A 20,457-nucleotide genomic window follows, 5' to 3' on the forward strand; every position below is an offset into this window, starting at 1 on the left:
ATAAAGGGACTCCAGTGGTAATGTATAAAGGGACTCCAGTGGTAATGTATGAAGGGACTCCAGCAGTAATGTATGAAGGGACTCCAGCGGTAATGTATAAAGGGACTCCAGTGGTAATGTATAAAGGGACTCCAGTGGTAATGTATAAAGGGACTCCAGTGGTAATGTATGAAGGGACTCCAGCAGTAATGTATGAAGGGACTCCAGCAGTAATGTATGAAGGGACTCCAGTAGTAATGTATAAAGGGCTCCAGTGGTAATGTATGAAGGGACTCCTGTAGTAATGTATGAAGGGACTCCAGTAGTAATGTATAAAGGGACTCCAGTAGTAATGTATGAAGGGACTCCAGCAGTAATGTATAAAGGGACTCCCGCAGTAATGTATAAAGGGACGCCAGCAGTAATGTATGAAGGGACTCCAGCAGTAATGTATAAAGGGACTCCAGTAGTAATGTATAAAGGGCTCCAGTGGTAATGTATGAAGGGACTCCAGTAGTAATGTATGAAAGGACTCCAGTGGTAATGTATAAAGGGACTCCAGCAGTAATGTATAAAGGGCTCCAGTGGTAATGTATGAAGGGACTCCAGTAGTAATGTATGAAGGGACTCCAGTGGTAATGTATGAAGGGACTCCATCGGTAATGTATGAAGGGACTCCAGTGGTAATGTATAAAGGGACTCCAGCAGTAATGTATAAAGGGACTCCAGTGGTAATGTATAAAGGGACTCCAGCAGTAATGTATAAAGGGACTCCAGTGGTAATGTATGAAGGGACTCCAGTGGTAATGTATGAAGGGACTCCATCGGTAATGTATAAAGGGACTCCATCGGTAATGTGTAAAGGGACTCCAGTGGTAATGTATAAAGGGACTCCAGTGGTAATGTATGAAGGGACTCCAGTGGTACTTCTCAGAGCCACATGCTCTATCTGCCGGATGTGTGTATGTGTGTGTATGTGTGTGTATGTGTTAATCATTAAAACATACATTTTGGATCTGCAAGTTAGTTTCATTTGAGACAAGGGGAGCTGGTGCAGATAAGAGGCAGTAGACACAGAGGAAACAAAACCTGTGACTGGTTAACACAGCAGGCTCAAATGTATAGGGTAATAGCAATAAATACAGCCGCCTTGACATACAGACAGGTTCACCAGAGGAGGCTGGTGAGAGGAATTATGGGAGGGAGGACAGGCTCACTGGAATGGAGTTAATGGAACGGAGTCAAACGTGTGGTTTCCATATGTTTGATACCGTCCCATTTACTCCATTCCAGTCATTACAATGAGCCCATCCTCCTATAGCTCCTCCCACCAGCCTTCTCTGAGGTGCACACACACACACACACACACACACACACACACACACACACACACACACACACACACACACACACACACACACACACACACACACACACACACACACACACACACACACACACACACACACACACACACTTACCTCAGGTGTGACATCGCGAGGAGCAAAGCCCGTCCCCCCGGTTGTCAAGATGAGATTGAGTTCTTTCTCATCACACCAGTCCACTAGAGTCTCCTGATGAGACAGACAGACAGATTGAGACACAGGATCTGATAGGCCCCTAGGTATATTTCATCTTGAGACATGAGTCTCATTGGCACAAATGGAGAGGATGTGACATACTGCTAAGAGGGTCATAGGGGTGATGATTCTAACTAAGAGGGTCATAGGGTTGATGATTCTAACTTAGAGGGTCATAGGGGTGATGATTCTAACTAAGAGGGTCATAGGTGTGGTGATTCTAACTAAGAGGGTCATAGGGGTGATGATTCTAACTAAGAGGGTCATAGGGGTGATGATTTTAACTTAGAGGGTCATAGGGGTGACGATTCTAACTAAGAGGGTCATAGGGGTGACGATTCTAACTAAGAGGGTCATAGTGGTGATGATTCTAACTAAGAGGATCATAAGGGTGATGATTCTAACTTAGAGGGTCATAGGGGTGATGATTCAAACTAAGAGGGTCATAGAGGTGATGATTCAATCTAAGAGGGTCATAGGGGTGATGATTCAAACTAAGAGGATCATAGGGGTGATGATTCAATCTAAGAGGATCATAGGGGTGATGATACAAACTAAGAGGGTCATAGGGGTGGTGATTCTAACTAAGAGAGTCATAGGGTGATGATTCTAACTAAGAGGGTCATAGGGGTGATGATTCTAACTAAGAGGGTCATAAGGGTGATGATTCTAAATAAGAGGGTCATAGGGGTGATGATTCAATCTAAGAGGGTCATAAGGGTGATGATTATAAATAAGAGGCTCATAGGGGTGATGATTCTAACTAAGAGGGTCATAAGGGTGATGATTCAATCTAAGAGGGTCATAATGGTGATGATTCTAAATAACAGGGTCATAAGGGTGATGATTCAATCTAAGAGGGTCATAATGGTGATGATTCAATCTAAGAGGGTCATAATGGTGATGATTCTAAATAAGAGGGTCATAAGGGTGATGATTCAATCTAAGAGGGTCATAAGGGTGATGATTCTAAATAAGAGGGTCATAGGGGTGATGATTCTAACTAAGAGGGTCATAGGGGTGATGATTCTAACTAAGAGGGTCATAGGGGTGATGATTCTAACTAAGAGGGTCATAGGGGTGGTGATTCTAACTAAGCGAGTCATAGGTGTGGTGATTCTAACTAAGAGGATCATAGGTGTGGTGATTCTAACTTAGAGGGTCATAGGGGTGATGATTCTAACTAAGAGGGTCATAGGGGTGATGATTCTAAATAACAGGGTCATAAGGGTGATGATTCAATCTAAGAGGGTCATACTGGTGATGATTCAAACTAAGAGGGTCATAATGGTGATGATTCTAAATAAGAGGGTCATAAGGGTGATGATTCAATCTAAGAGGGTCATAAGGGTGATGATTCTAAATAAGAGGGTCATAGGGGTGATGATTCTAACTAAGAGGGTCATAAGGGTGATGATTCTAACTAAGAGGGTCATAGGGGTGGTGATTCTAACTAAGAGGGTCATAGGGGTGATGATTCTAAATAAGAGGGTCATAGGGGTGGTGATTCTAACTAAGAGGGTCATAGGGGTGGTGATTCTAACTAAGAGGGTCATAGGGGTGGTGATTCTAACTAAGAGGGTCATAAGGGTGATGATTCCAAATAAGAGGGTCATAGGGGTGATGATTCTAACTAAGAGGGTCATAGGGGTGGTGATTCTAACTAAGAGGGTCATAGGGGTGGTGATTCTAACTAAGAGGGTCATAGGGGTGGTGATTCTAACTAAGAGGGTCATAAGGGTGATGATTCTAAATAAGAGGGTCATAGGGGTGATGATTCTAACTAAGAGGGTCATAAGGGTGATGATTCTAAATAAGAGGGTCATAGGGGTGGTGATTCTAACTAAGAGGGTCATAGGGGTGATGATTCAATCTAAGAGGGTCATAAGGGTGATGATTCTAAATAAGAGGGTCATAGGGGTGGTGATTCTAAATAAGAGGGTCATAGGGGTGGTGATTCTAAATAAGAGGGTCATAGTGGTGATGATTCTAAATAAGAGGGTCATAGGGGTGGTGATTCTAACTAAGAGGGTCATAAGGGTGATGATTCTAAATAAGAGGGTCATAGGGGTGATGATTCAATCTAAGAGGGTCATAAGGGTGATAATTATAAATAAGAGGGTCATAGGGGTGGTGATTCTAACTAAGAGGGTCATAGGGGTGATGATTCAATCTAAGAGGGTCATAGGGGTGGTGATTCTAAATAAGAGGGTCATAGTGGTGATGATTCTAACTAAGAGGGTCATAGGGGTGGTGATTCTAACTAAGAGGGTCATAAGGGTGATGATTCTAAATAAGAGGGTCATAGGGGTGATGATTCAATCTAAGAGGGTCATAGGGGTGGTGATTCTAAATAAGAGGGTCATAGGGGTGGTGATTCTAACTAAGAGGGTCATAGGGGTGATGATTCTAAATAAGAGGGTCATAGGGGTGATGATTCAATCTAAGAGGGTCATAGGGGTGGTGATTCTAAATAAGAGGGTCATAGGGGTGGTGATTCTAACTAAGAGGGTCATAGGGATGGTGATTCTAAATAAGAGGGTCATAAGGGTGATGATTCTAAATAAGAGGGTCATAAGGGTGATGATTCTAAATAAGAGGGTCATAGGGGTGATGATTCAATCTAAGAGGGTCATAGGGATGGTGATTCTAACTAAGAGGGTCATAAGGGTGATGATTCTAAATAAGAGGGTCATAGGGGTGATGATTCAATCTAAGAGGGTCATAGGGATGGTGATTTTAACTAAGAATAATAATTTGTCTCACAGTAGGACTACTGATCTAGTATTAGTTTTTCCTTTCAGATTATAACGATTAAGATTACATGAACATGGGGCAACATGATCCTAGATCATCAGCACCCCTCATTTTATTGGTCACACACACATATTTAGCAGATGTTATTGCGGGAGTAGTGAAATGCTTGTGTTCCTCGCTCCAGCAGTGCAGAAATATCGAACAATTCAACATGATTCCAAGTAAGAGGGTCATAGGGGTGATGATTCTAACTAAGAGGGTCATGGGGTGACAGGTAGCCTAGTGGTTAGAGCGTTAGACTAGTAACCGAAAGGTTGCAAGATCAAATCCCTGAGCTGACAAGGTAAAAATCTGTTGTTCTGCCCCTGAACAAGGCAGTTAACACACTGTTCCTAGGCCGTCATTGAAAATAAGAATTTGTTCTTAACTGACTTGCCTAGTTAAATAAAGGAAAAAAATGGGGTCAAAAAGTATTTGAACTATTTAAAATACTTAAGCCTTGTTTCATTGAGGTTGTCTGTTGATAGACAAACAGGTAGAAATTCAAGATTCATCTTACCTTGATCTGGTCGATTTCATCTGGTACGATCTTATAGGCTGAAATAGAGCCCCCAAGCCTGAGAGAGAGAGATAGAGACATCAGGACACAGTCCGTCACAATTCAGATGTGAAACTAGAAACCTAAAGTGTGTTACTAACTGTACTCAGTCTTCAAAACAGTCACTAGGCTCACGACTCCAGATACACAACCCAAGAGCTTTTAAACACAACCCAAGAGCTTTTAAACACAACCCAAGACATTTTAAACACAACCCAAGAGCTTTTAAACACAACCCAAGAGCTTTTAAACACAAGAGCTTTTAAACACAACCCAAGAGCTTTTAAACACAACCCAAGAGCTTTTAAACACAACCCAAGAGCTTTTAAACACAACCCATGAGCTTTTAAACACAACCCAAGAGCTTTTAAACACAACCCATGAGCTTTTAAACACAACCCAAGAGCTTTTAAACAAATCCAACTGCTGTTATTTTCCTCAAGCAGGCCTGAGAGAGAGAGAGAGAACAGATCAAAATGTGGTTCAAAATAGGGGAGGGTTGCTTTGGGGAGGGTTGTGTGTTTTTTTTTGCTCATTTGCTCTTCTGCTCATATTTTCCCTATAAACAATGGCTTGACTTACTTTTGGAATTACCCTAATAAAGTTTAGAAACGTTTGTGAAGGTTTGGTAAGGCTGTTATTAAGCTTTAGCTACTGCGGGCCTGCGATATGAAGGCAGTGCACCCCAGCACTACAACTAACTCCGACAGTTGAATTTGAGGTGAGGAAGACTGTTTCAGCCCTACCAGAGTTACTTCTATAATCTAACAATATAATCCTTAACTTTATACAAAATACTCTGATAGAAAATTAACCAATTAGCCTCCTTTCATACATCTACAGAGTATCTGTATATAAGAGGCAGTATGACATAAATAAATAAATGTCAGTGTCATAGCATGCCACCAGCATAACTCTGTCTGTCTGGGGTTAGGCCTAAACTTCTCTTCCTTTAGACAGGCTATATATACTGTATATATAGTTATTAAAATATATCATACATAGGACACATAAGCCTACAGGCATTTGCATGCAATACCATGATACATTTAGTGCTCAAATCTCTGACAGCTGAACCGTGATGTGGACAATTATTGTTTTAGGAAAGTAACCTAACACGGGCTGTTTTTAAGGACACGTAAATGTGGCTCGTTTGGCCAATGTCCCTCGTTTATTGATGGCGCTGGCTGCGCCAGGTTGGATCTGAATACAGATGATGTCCATGTCCCTGTCATGTTGGCCGGCGTCACATTTTCCTCAAGCAAACTCTGAAATGGCATATTGTTTTTAATGAAGACTTTAGAATATTCACATGAAAATTTGGCGCCAATTGGATGGAAACCTAGCTATAGACACCCTAAAGACTCTGATAAGTGTGCTAGTCCATGTCTCTTTGGTTAATCCTGCACATCCTTGTTCACCAGCAGTCCCAAACATCTAAAGACTAAGCTACCAGCCAAACAAGTTTGTAAGAATTGTACTTTAAACTCCCCCCTCATACGAATGTGGAGTTTGAGCATTTCCCCATCTCCATCACTGTGATGTGTCTGTATCTATGTAATTGTACATGTATTTATATAAAAACATAGGGACTACAATGGAAATACATTTGCGACATTAATGTGCAATCCAGGTCATCTTTGTGTATATGTAGATTTTTAACTGACAAATAAAATCAATCAGTCAATCCAAACTGTGCAGCGGCCATTGATGAATGGAAAGAGACATCTGTTGCAAAACACCAAAACGTTTAATGACCGTTCGGAGATGGTCAATCCAATCCTTCGATACTGGGTAAACCTGCAAGGTAGGGAGAGATGTATTTTCTGTTTGTCGAGATTTACATAGTCTATTTATTGTGGTGTTGACCGTGTTGAAAACAAAAAACAATATTGTTGAAGTGTGTGTAAAATTACTTTATATAATTATCAGATTGCCCTCTAGTTGATAATTGTCTGCAACCGGCTCTGATCGGAGTGTAATGAAACAGGCAGGGTGAGTGAGCTTGTCTGTGGTGGTCGGCGAACCCTCAACCTTCTGGCCCGTGGCATCGACTGTGCCACAAAAGCATACTGAAGCGACTTAGTCGATATCCACATTTATAAATACAGGGTCGTTACAGTTATTATCGGTCGTAAACATTATTTTGAGTTAATTATATGATGGGGAGGGTGTTCAATTTATTTTACGGTACAACGGGGGTCATGTGAAAATATTTTGACCTTTGGGGAGGGAGCCAGGAGAAGGCCTAGAGAGTCACAAACAGAGAGGGAAGGAGAGCAGTGAATGGCTTTGAACATCCCCTCCTGAAAGGCATTCCTAAAGACGGCCCACTAGGGAGATCTCACACAAGGAGTCTGCTCTCGAGCGGTGTACCACGGCGCTCTCCGGTGGCCAGCTCAGATATTGCAGAAAAAGGAGAAGACACATCGGCAGGCTGAAAGTGAAACAGCTCCACACACAGACACAGACACTCTAAATGGTCGGGAGTGTGAAGGATTTATTCTCAGCGATGAGGTGTGTACGTGTGTGTGTTTGTGTGTACGTGTGTGTGTTTGTGTGTACGTGTGTGTGTTTGTGTGTACGTGTGTGTGTTTGTATGTACGTGTGTGTGTTTGTGTGTACGTGTGTGTGTTTGTGTGTACGTGTGTGTGTTTGTGCGTACGTGTGTGTGTTTGTGCGTACGTGTGTGTGTTTGTGTGTACGTGTGTGTGTTTGTGTGTACGTGTGTGTGTTTGTGTGTACGTGTGTGTGTTTGTGCGTACGTGTGTGTGTTTGTGTGTACGTGTGTGTGTTTGTGCGTACGTGTGTGTGTTTGTGTGTACGTGTGTGTGTTTGTGCGTACTGGGGCTTTTTAGACAGTGTGTTTCACCCCGGGAAAGAAAAGGACCTGTCAGGACAAATCACTTCTCTGTAGGTTTTTTCCCCTGTCTCCCTGTTTCAGCCCAAATGAAAATATGCTGAACACAAATAACTAGGGTTCCTTCCCACCACCCGTTTCCTAGGCAACCCCATTCTATCTGAAGCCTCTGGTTGCCTCGTGCATGGTTTATCGTGAGTGTGTGTTTGCTTCGTCGCAGTGTTTCGGGATGCCCTGTCTCTGACGTGTGTGTATGTGTGTTGTTAAATACAAGTGTACAGTGGGGAGAACAAGTATTTGATACACTGCTGATTTTGCAGGTTTTCCTACTTACAAAGAATGTAGAGGTCTGTAATTTTTATCACTTCAACTGTGAGAGACGGAATCTAAAACAAAAATCCAGAAAATCACATTGTATGATTTTTAAGTAATTAATTTGCATTTTATTGCATGACATAAGTATTTGATACATCAGAAAAGCAGAACTTAATATTTGGTACAGAAACCTTTGTTTGCAATTACAGAGATCATACGTTTCCTGTAGTTATTGACCAGGTTTGCACACACTGCAGCAGGGATTTTGGCCCACTCCTCCATACAGACCTTCTCCAGATCCTTCAGGTTTCGGGGCTGTCACTGGGCAATACGGACTTTCAGCTCCCTCCAAAGATTTTCTATTGGGTTCAGGTCTGGAGACTGGCTAGGCCACTCCAGGACCTTGAGATGCTTCTTACGGAGCCACTCCTTAGTTGCCCTGGCTGTGTGTTTCGGGTCGTTGTCATGCTGGAAGACCCAGCCACGACCCATTTTCAATGCTCTTACTGAGGGAAGGAGGTTGTTGGCCAAGATCTCACGATACATGGCCCCATCCATCCTCCCTTCAATACGGTGCAGTCGTCCTGTCCCCTTTGCAGAAAAGCATCCCCAAAGAATGATGTTTCCACCTCCATGCTTCACGGTTGGGATGGTGTTCTTGGGGTTGTACTCATCCTTCTTCTTCCTCCAAACACGGCGAGTGGAGACCAAAAAGCTCTATTTTTGTCTCATCAGACCACATGACCTTCTCCCATTCCTCCTCTGGATCATCCAGATGGTCATTGGCAAACTTCAGACGGGCCTGGACATGCGCTGGCTTGAGAAGGGGGACCTTGCGTGCGCTGCAGGATTTTAATCCATGACGGCGTAGTGTGTTACTAATGGTTTTCTTTGAGACTGTGGTCCCAGCTCTCTTCAGGTCATTGACCAGGTCCTGCCGTGTAGTTCTGGGCTGATCCCTCACCTTCCTCATGATCATTGATGCCCCACGAGGTGAGATCTTGCATGGAGCCCCAGACCGAGGGTGATTGACCGTCATCTTGAACTTCTTCCATTTTCTAATAATTGCGCCAACAGTTGTTGCCTTCTCACCAAGCTGCTTGCCTATTGTCCTGTAGCCCATCCCAGCCTTGTGCAGGTCTACAGTTTTATCCCTGATGTCCTTACACAGCTCTCTGGTCTTGGCCATTGTGGAGAGGTTGGAGTCTGTTTGATTGAGTGTGTGGACAGGTGTCTTTTATACAGGTAACAAGTTCAAACAGGTGCAGTTAATACAGGTAATGAGTGGAGAACAGGAGGGCTTCATAAAGAAAAACTAACAGGTCTGTGAGAGACGGAATTCTTACTGGTTGGTAGGTGATCAAATACTTATGTCATGCAATAAAATGCAAATTAATTACTTAAAAATCATACAATGTGATTTTCTGGATTTTTGTTTTAGATTCCGTCTCTCACAGTTGAAGTGTACCTATGATACAAATGACAGACCTCTACATGCTTTGTAAGTAGGAAAACCTGCAAAATTGACAGTGTATCAAATATTTGTTCTCCCCACTGTATGTGTGTGTGTTCATGTGCGTGTGTGTGCTTGCGTGCGCTTCTGTTGTTGCGTACTGGTATACAGTATATGTGTGTAGCAGTCATAGGGGACATGTGTTTTCCAGAGCAGAGTGTGTACATTGATGCACAGCTGACTTCTCATGGTTTTACCAATCTGCCTTCAGACTCTGACGTTTATCTACGCTTCTCCAAACGTCAGAATCTGAAGTTCATCTAGGGTTAACAATTTGAATAGGGTTAAAACATTACGTTTAGGCATTCATTCTGAATGGTTGGGTTAAGGGTTAGGATAGGGTAATAAAACATTGTGAATGGTTGGGTTAAGGGTTAGGATAGGGTAATAAAACATTGTGAATGGTCAGATTAAGGGTTAGGATAGGGTAATAAAACATTGTGAATGGTTGGGTTAAGGGTTAGGATAGGGTAATAAAACATTGTGAATGGTTGGGTTAAGGGTTAGGATAGGGTAATAAAACATTGTAATACTGTGTCTACCACTGGGAACTCGCCACCCAGATGTTCAGGTCTGTGGGCCTGCTCTATGATGAGGCCCATCTGCTGTAGTGGTGTCGTTGTGGGCCTGCTCTATGATGAGGCCCATCTGCTGTAGTGGTGTCGTTGTGGGCCTGCTCTATGATGAGGCTCTATGATGAGGCTCATCTGCTGTAGTGGTGTCGTTGTGGGCCTGCTCTATGATGAGACCCATCTGCTGTAGTGGTGTCGTTGTGGGCCTGCTCTATGATGGGACCCATCTGCTGTAGAGGTGTCGTTGTGGGCCTGCTCTATGATGAGGCCCTTCTGCTGTAGTGGTGTCGTTGTGGGCCTGCTCTATGATGAGGATCATCTGCTGTAATGGTGTCATTAATAATGCATGGCCCTTGTACAAGGCTCTCCATCACACACACACACACACACACACACACACACACACACACACACACACACACACACACACACACACACACACACACACACACACACACACACACACACACACACACACACACACACACACACACACACACGTGACAGAACGTCCATACACACACCGGCGTGCACACACAAACACGCAGGAGATAATACACACACATGAGAATATACATACACACACACGTGCCAGAATGTCCATACACACACACGCACACACGCAGGAGATTACACACACACACACACACACACACACACACACACACACACACACACACACACACACATGGATGTCTTTGTGTATGTGTGTCTATGTGTCCCACACACGGTGTGCTGTGGCACATTGTGACCCATGTTTGTGTGTCTAGCTGGTCATCCTGATGGATGAAGTGACATGTAACAAAGCCTGGCACAGCTCAGCACAGCTCAGCACGGCTCAGAGAGGGGAGGGGAAGAGAGGGTCACACACAGTCTACATCAGTTACCAGGACCTTAATACACCAGACATGGACACACTCTGGCTAACCAGCATGGTCCTCAACACTGACGCACACGCACACACACAGACAAACAGACAGACACACACACACACACACACACACACAATTACGCATCCAGGCATACACACACGCTTACACAGCACCCCCCCCCCCCCCCCCGCAACACAAACCTCCCCCCATATCTGTACACACTAATGAGTGTGTGACAGCCTGGTTGACAGTCTAGTTAGCTAGTGGTGTCCCAATACAGCGTGACGTAAAAGACATGGCACAGGATTCCAAATAACACACTACAGGATATTACAGGCAGACTGGGCTGGGGATGGGCTCTATGACACATCTACACTGATACACCCTGACACATCTACACCCTGACACATCTACACTGATACACCCTGACACATCTACACTAATACACCCTGGTACATCTACACTGATACACCCTGGCACATCTACACCGATACACTCTGACACATCTACACTGATACACCCTGACACATCTACACTAATACACCCTGGCACATCTACACTAATACACCCTGGCACATCTACACTAACACACCCTGGCACATCTACACTAATACACCCTGACACATCTACACTGATACACCCTGACACATCTACACTAATACACCCTGGCACATCTACACTGATACACCCTGGCACATCTACACTAACACACCCTGACACATCTACACTAATACACCCTGACACATCTACACTAATACACCCTGGCACATCTACACTGATACACCCTGACACATCTACACTGATACACCCTGGCACATCTACACTAACACACCCTGGCACATCTACACTGATAAACCCTGGCACATCTACACTGATACACCCTGGCACATCTACACTGATACACCCTGACACATCTACACTAATACACCCTGGCACATCTACACTAATACACCCTGGCACATCTACACTGATACACCCTGACACATCTACACTAATACACCCTGGCACATCTACACTAACACATCTACACTGATACACCCTGACACATCTACACTGATACACCCTGGCACATCTACACTGATACATCTACACTGATACACCCTGACACATCTACACTGATACACCCTGACACATCTACACTAATACACCCTGGCACATCTACACTAACACATCTACACTGATACACCCTGACACATCTACACTGATACACCCTGACACATCTACACTGATACACCCTGGCACATCTACACTGATACACCCTGGCACATCTACACTGATACACTCTGACACATCTACACTGATACACCCTGACACATCTACACTGATACACCCTGGCACATCTACACTAATACACCCTGGCACATCTACACTGATACACCCTGGCACATCTACACTGATACATCCTGGCACATCTACACTGATACACCCTGGCACATCTACACTAACACATCTACACTGATACACCCTGACACATCTACACTGATACATCCTGGCACATCTACACTGATATACCCTGGCACATCTACACTGATACATCCTGGCACATCTACACTAATACACCCTGGCACATCTACACTGATACACCCTGACACATCTACACTGATACACCCTGGCACATCTACACTGATACACCCTGGCACATCTACACTGATACACCCTGGCACATCTACACTGATACACCCTGACACATCTACACTAATACACCCTGGCACATCTACACTGATACACCCTGACACATCTACACTGATACACCCTGACACATCTACACTAATACACCCTTGCACATCTACACTGATACACCCTGGCACATCTACACTGATACACCCTGGCACATCTACACTGATACACCCTGACACATCTACACTGATACACCCTGGCACATCTACACTGATACACCCTGGCACATCTACACTGATACACCCTGGCACATCTACACTGATACACCCTGGCACATCTACACTGATACACCCTGGCACATCTACACTGATACACCCTGACACATCTACACTAATACACCCTGGCACATCTACACTGATACACCCTGACACATCTACACTGATACACCCTGGCACATCTACACTGATACACCCTGACACATCTACACTGATACATCCTGGCACATCTACACTGATACACCCTGGCACATCTACACTGATACACCCTGGCACATCTACACTAATACACCCTGACACATCTACACTGATACACCCTGGCACATCTACACTAATACACCCTGACACATCTACACTGATACATCCTGGCACATCTACACTGATACACCCTGGCACATCTACACTGATACACCCTGGCACATCTACACTGATACACCCTGGCACATCTACACTGATACACCCTGGCACATCTACACTGATACACCCTGACACATCTACACTAATACACCCTGGCACATCTACACTGATACATCCTGGCACATCTACACTGATACACCCTGGCACATCTACACTGATACACATCTACACTGATACACCCTGGTACATCTACACTAATACACCCTGACACATCTACACTGATACACCCTGGCACATCTACACTAATACACCCTGACACATCTACACTGATACATCCTGGCACATCTACACTGATACACCCTGGCACATCTACACTGATACACCCTGGCACATCTACACTGATACACCCTGGCACATCTACACTGATACACCCTGGCACATCTACACTGATACACCCTGACACATCTACACTAATACACCCTGGCACATCTACACTGATACATCCTGGCACATCTACACTGATACACCCTGGCACATCTACACTGATACACATCTACACTGATACACCCTGGTACATCTACACTGATACACCCTGGCACATTACTACTGGTAATAAACAAGAGCAGACCAGGTGTGTGTGTGTGTGTGTGTGTGTGTGTGTGTGTGTGTGTGTGTGTGTGTGTGTGTGTGTGTGTGTGTGTGTGTGTGTGTGTGTGTGTGTGTGTGTGTGTGTGTGTCTGTTGTAGCATGGTCCCAGTGTTGGATGTAGACTGTGCTGGGGGTTTAGAGTTGGAAGACTTACAGGGAGGGGTCGTGCACCAGATCTTTTAGGTTGATTCCACTGCGGTCCTCTGCCAGGTTCCTAAAACAGCTGTCACTCACTGGATGAAGAGAACGAGAGAGAGAGAGCGAGAGAGAACGAGAGAAAGAGAGAGAGAGCGAGAGAGAGAAATCATCAGTAAAGTGGAGCAATATATAGAGATTACAAAATAATATCCCCCAGTCCACACAGACAGACAGACACACACAGAGAGAGACACATCTGCAACCGCTGTGTTCCATGACTTTTGAGCAGGTGTGAGCCACATGAGTCATCATTATGCTCAGAGATAGAATAACAGAGAGAGAGAGAGCGAGAGAGAGAGAGAGAGAGAGAAAGAGAGAGAGAGAGAGAGAGAGAGAGAGAGAGAGAGAGAGAGAGAGAGAGAGAGAGAGAGAGAGAGAGAGAGAGAGAGAGAGAGAGAGACTTCCTAAGAAGGAGACACGGTGTTTCATGGTATAAGTGATTACTATGGCACTTACAGTATATAAGATATACAAATACACCTTTATAAATAGACTGACTTAGAAAGTGACAAAGAGTAGTGCTATCATCGCTGCACTCCACTAACTCCAAAACACTACCAGTAAGGACACTTGGACACCAGGAATATTGTTACATTTCTAACCACTGATGGAGAGCAGGAGGGGGAAAGAGAGAGAGAGATGGTGGGGGAATGAGAGAGAGAGATGGTGGGGGAATGAGAGAAAAATGGCTGAGGTGATATGAGGAGAATGAGAGAGAGAGGGGTGAGAGAGAGGGAGGAGAGAGAGGGAGGAGGGTAAGAAAAATTAGAGAGAGGGGGATGAGAGGAGGTAAAATGGATTGCTGTAGGGACGGAGGTAAACAGAGAGTGTAGGCCAGTGCTCTGGGCTCTGGCAAATAAATGTGAGAGTGCTGACATTTGCAGAGAGAGAGAGAAAGAAAGAAAGAAAGAGGGAGAGGGAACAGGGAGCAAACACGACCCTGATTTACAAGGGCAATGCTGTATGTGTGTGTGTGTGTGTGTAAGGGGGGACTTCCCTTCAGACTGCAGTATTCCTTACAATCACAACCACCCCTCCTCAGTCTCTCTCACCCATATACCCCTCCTCAGTCTCTCTCACCCAGATACCCCTTCTCAGTCTCTTTCACCCAGATACCCCTCCTCAGTCTCTCTCACCCAGCTACCCCTCCTCAGTCTCTCTCACCCAGCTACCCCTCCTCAGGCTCTCTCCTGTCTCCTGTCTTCAGTCTCTCACCCAGCAACCCCTCCTGTCTTCAGTCTCTCAGCCAGCTACCCTCCTGTCTTCAGTCTCTCACCCAGCAACCCCTCCTGTCTTCAGTCTCTCAGCCAGCTACCCCTCCTGTCTTCAGTCTCTCACCCAGCAACCCCTCCTGTCTTCAGTCTCTCACCCAGCAACCCCTCCTGTCTTCAGTCTCTCAGCCAGCTACCCCTCCTCAGTCTTCAGTCTCTCACCCAGCAACCCCTCCTGTCTTCAGTCTCTCAGCCAGCTACCCCTCCTCAGTCTTCAGTCTCTCACCCAGCAACCCCTCCTGTCTTCAGTCTCTCAGCCAGCTACCCCTCCTCAGTCTTCAGTCTCTCACCCAGCAACCCCTCCTGTCTTCAGTCTCTCAGCCAGCTACCCCTCCTGTCTTCAGTCTCTCAGCCAGCTACCCCTCCTGTCTTCAGTCTCTCAGCCAGCTACCCCTCCTGTCTTCAGTCTCTCAGAAAGCTACCCTCCTCAGTCTTCAGTCTCTCAGCCAGCTACCCCTCCTGTCTTCAGTCTCTCAGCCAGCTACCCCTCCTGTCTTCAGTCTCTCAGCCAGCTACCCTCCTCAGTCTTCAGTCTCTCAGCCAGCTACCCTCCTCAGTCTACCCCTTGATCTAAAAATAGACACTCAACTCTTCTACAAGAGGCAACAACCATTCTAAACCAATCAACACACTCTGCATCGGTACCAAACACCCTTTTCTGTGTCTATGCATGTGTGTGTGTGTGTGTATATGTGTGTGTGTGTTTTTGACTGCGTGTGCGTACCTACAGAACAGCAAGAGGAACTGCCCCTCCCTACCTTCAGGCTATGCTCAAAACCTACACCCCAACCCGAGCAATCCGTTCTGCCACATCAGGGCTCTAGGCCTTCCCTCTCAGTCCAGTCCAAGCCCAGTCTGAACCAGTTTCTCCCTGAAGCTAGTACAGCAGTGTCCCTGCCCATCTTCCGGAAGCATCTGAAAACATACCTATTCAAACATTATCTTAAATAATCCTCCTCCTCACTTGACCCCTCCTCCTCACTTGACCCCCCCCAAAAAAAATGTTATGGGCATTAATATGGAGTTGGTCCCCTTTGCTGCTAAAACAGCCTCCACCTTTCTGTAAAGGCTTTCCACTAGATGTTGGAACATTGCTGTGGGGACTTGCTTCCATTCAGCCATGAGATTTGTGAGGTTGGGCACTGATGTTGGCGATTAGGCCTGGCTCGCAGTCGGCTTTCCAATTCATCCCAAAGGTGTTCGGTGGGGTGGGGTCAGGGCTCTGTACAGGCCAGTCAAGTTCTTCCACACCGATCTCTACAAACCATTGCTGTATGGACCTCGCTTTGTGCAAGTGGGAATTGTCATGCTGAAACAGAAAAGGGCCTTCCCCCAAACTGTTGGCACAAAGTTGGAAGCACAGAGTCATCTAGAATGTAATTCTATGCTGTAGCGTTAAGATTTCCCTTCACTGAATCTAAGGGACCTAGCCCGAACCATGAAACATAGCTCCAGTCCATTACTCCTCTTCCACCAAACTTTACAGTTCGCACTATGCAGTGGGGCAGGTAGTGTTATCCTGGCATCCGCCAAACCCAGATGGTGAAGCGTGATTCATCACCCCCAGAGAACGCGTTTCCACTCCTCCAGAGTCCAATGGAGGCGAGCTTTACACCCCTTCAGCAGATGCTTGGCTGCTCGGCCATGGAAACCCATCTCATAAAGCTCCGGATGAACAGTACATGTGCTGACGTTGCTTCCAGAGGCAGTTTGGAACTCGATAGTGAGTGTTGTAACCGAGGACAGATGATTTTTACGTGCTACGTGCTTCAGCACTCGGCGGTACCATTCTGTTAGCTTGTGTGGTCTACCACTTCGCGGCTGAGTTGTTGTTGTTCCTAGATGTTTCCACTTCACAATAACAGCACTTACATTTGACCGGGGAAGCTCTAGCAGGACAGATATTTAATGAACTGACTTGTTGGAAAGGTGGTATCCTATGACAGTGCCACATTGAAGTCACTGAGCTCTTCAGTAAACCAATTTTTGGCTATAGAGATTGCATGGCTGTGTGCTCGATTTTATACACCTATCAGCAACGGGTGTGGTTGAAAAAAATGAATAGACTAATTTGAAGAGGTGTCCACATACTTTTGTATATACAGTTGAAGTCAGAAGTTTACATACACTTAAAATGGAGTCATTAAAACTCATTTTTCAACCACTCCACACATTTCTTGTTAACTTCTCTAGGGTAGGAGGCAGCATTTTCACATTTGGATGAAAAGCATACCCAAATTTAATTGCCAGTTACTCATCCCCAGGAGATAAGATATGAATATTATTAGTATATTTGGATAGAAAACACTCTGAAGTTTCTAAAACTGTTTGAATCACGTCTGTGAGTATAACAGAACTTATTTAGCAGGCGAAACCCCGAGGACAAACCATTCAGATTGTTTTTGAGTTTTCATTGGGAAACCAGATTTCTAAGCGAATTGCTTGCAGTTCCTACGGCTTCCACTAGATGTCAACAGTCCTGAGAAATAGGTTGAGGTTATTCCTTTGTGTAATGAAGAAATACGGCCATCTTGAAGTCGAGGCACTCCAGGTGTCCTGGACATGCGCTTCAATCAAACAGAAGGCATGCTACATTTCGTTTTAATCCTGTATTGAACGCAGATCATCCCGTCTTCAATTTGATCGATTATTAACGTTAAAAAATACCTAAAGTTGTATTACAAAAGTAGTTTGACATTTTTTGGCAAAGTTTACAGGTAACCTTTGAGATATTTTGTCGTCACGTTTGAGCAAGTTGGAACCGGTGTTTTTCTGGATCAAACGCGCCAAATAAATTGACATTTTGGATATATATCGACGGAATTAATCGACCAAAAGGACCATTTGTGATGTTTATGGGACATATTGGAGTGCCAACAACAGAAGCTCGTCAAAGGTAAGGCATGAATTCTATTTTTATTTCTGCGTTTTGTGTCGCGCCTGCAGGGTTGAAATGTTTTCTCTCTTTTGTTTACTATGGTGCTATGCTCAGATAATAGCATCGTATGCTTTCGCTGAAAAGCCTATTTGAATTCTGTAGGCTGGATTCACAAGCAGTGTAGCTTTAATTTGGTATCTTTCATGTGTGATTTAATGAAAGTTTGATTTTATAGTAATTTTCATAGTAATTTTAATTTGGCGCTCTGCATTTTCTCAGGCTTTTTGCCAAGTGATACAGTAGCGTCTTGCCTAAACTCAGATTTTTGGATATAAATATGAACTTTACCGAAACAAAAAATACATGTATTGTGTAACATGAAGTCCTATGAGTGTCATCTGATGAAGATTATTAAAGGTTAGTGATTAATTATATCTCTATTTCTGCTTTTTGTTACTGCTCTCTTTAGCTGGAAAAATGGCTGTCTTTTTCTGTGACTTGGCTCATACCTAACATAATCGTTTGGTGTGCTTTCGTCGTAAAACCTTTTTGAAATCGGACACTTTGGCTGGATTTACAACAAGTGTAGCTTTAAAATGGTGTGAAATACTTGTATGTTTGAGGAATTTAAATTATGGGATTTCTGTTGTTTTGAATTTGGCGCCCGGCAGTTTCACTGGCTGTTGACGAGGTGGGACGTTACCGTCCCACATACCCTAGGGAGGTTAACAAACTATAGTTTGGCAAGTCGGTTAGGACATCTACTTTGTGTATGACACAAGTAATTTTTCCAACAATTGATTACAGACAGTTGGGACACCATGGGACCACGCAGCCGTCATACCGCTCAGGAAGGAGACGCGTTCTGTCTCCTAGAGATTAACGTACTTTGGTGCGAAAAGTGCAAATGAATCTCAGAACAACAGCAAAGGACCCTGTGAAGATGCTGGAGGAAACCGGTACAAAAGTATCACCGGCTTGCAAGCCGAAGAACACCATCCCAACCGTGATGCACGGGGGTGGCAGCATCATGTTATGGGGGTGCTTTGCTGCAGGAGGGACTGGTGCATTTCACAAAATAGATGGCTTCATGAGGCAGGAAAATTATGTGGATTTTTTGAAGCAACATCTCAAGACATCAGTCAGGAAGTTAAAGCTTGGTCACAAATGAGTCTTCCAAATGGACAATGACCCCAAGCATACTTCCAAAGTTGTGGCGAAATGGCTTAAGGACAACAAAGTCAAGGTATTGGAGTGGCCATCACAAAGCCCTGACCTCAATCCTATAGAAAATGTGTGGGCAGAACTGAAAAAGCGTGTGCGAGCAAGGAGGCCTACAAACCTGACTCAGTTACACCAGCTCTGTCAGGAGGAATGGGCTAAAATTCACCCAACTTATTGTGAGAAGCTTGTGGAAGGCTAGCCGAAATGTTTGACCCAAGTTAAACAATTTAAATGCAATGATACCAAATACTAATTGAGTGTATGTAAACTTCTGACCCACTGGGAATGTGACGGAAAAAATAAAAGCTGAAATAAATAATTCTCTCTACTATTATTCTGACATTTCACATTCTTAAAATAAAGTGCTTATCCTAACTGACCTAGACAGGGAATTCTTACTAGGATTAAATGTCAGGAATTGTGAAAAACTGAGTTTAAATGTATTTGGCTAAATTGTATGTAAACTTTTGACTTCAACTGCATAGTGTATCTTAAGACGAATGCACTAACATTACGTCGCTCTGGAACATCTGCTAAATTACTAAAATGCACAACAACAAAAAAGTGTGTTGGTGGAACTCCTCACTAAAGGTAATAAAACGTGAGGCGGGTGTGCCCCTCCTTGAATTGGGATAAATAGGAGAGAGTGATCCCTGAGAGAAAGAAAAAAGAGAGAGAGAGAGGGAGGAGGGGGAGAGAGAGAGGGAGAATGAGATAGAGTCTAAGTAAAAAATAAAGAGAAAAGAAGAGGGAGAGTTCAGAGGGAGAGGAAGAGAGAGATGACTGAAGGAGAGAGAAGAGGGAGAGGGAGAGAGAAGAGGGAAGGAGGGAGGGAGGGAGGGAGGGAGGGAGTGAGTGAGGGAGGGAGAGAAATCTGGCTGCAGTTGAAACAGGCTTCAAAGGAATATTAATGTGATCCTGTGCAGGAGCTGAACACAGAGGA

The 20,457-nt window shown here is 44.5% G+C and overlaps 1 protein-coding gene across 15 annotated transcripts in view; it reads right to left on the bottom strand.

Moving 5' to 3' along the window:
- Nucleotides 1-20,457, bottom strand: part of LOC139582565 (gephyrin) — a 154,757-nt gene that overhangs the window by 87,920 nt on the left and 46,380 nt on the right. For all 15 annotated transcript variants that reach the window (XM_071412683.1, XM_071412674.1, XM_071412675.1 and 12 more), the window contains exons 2-4: nucleotides 14,098-14,176; nucleotides 4,876-4,933; nucleotides 1,461-1,553 (exon numbers count right to left, since the gene is read on the bottom strand). In XM_071412683.1, coding sequence (XP_071268784.1) covers nucleotides 1,461-1,553; nucleotides 4,876-4,933; nucleotides 14,098-14,176 — 230 coding nt within the window. The remainder of the gene's footprint in view (nucleotides 1-1,460; nucleotides 1,554-4,875; nucleotides 4,934-14,097; nucleotides 14,177-20,457) is intronic.

Source organism: Salvelinus alpinus, chromosome 8, assembly GCF_045679555.1.
Source record: "Salvelinus alpinus chromosome 8, SLU_Salpinus.1, whole genome shotgun sequence".
NCBI classification, from domain to species: Eukaryota; Metazoa; Chordata; class Actinopteri; order Salmoniformes; family Salmonidae; genus Salvelinus; species Salvelinus alpinus.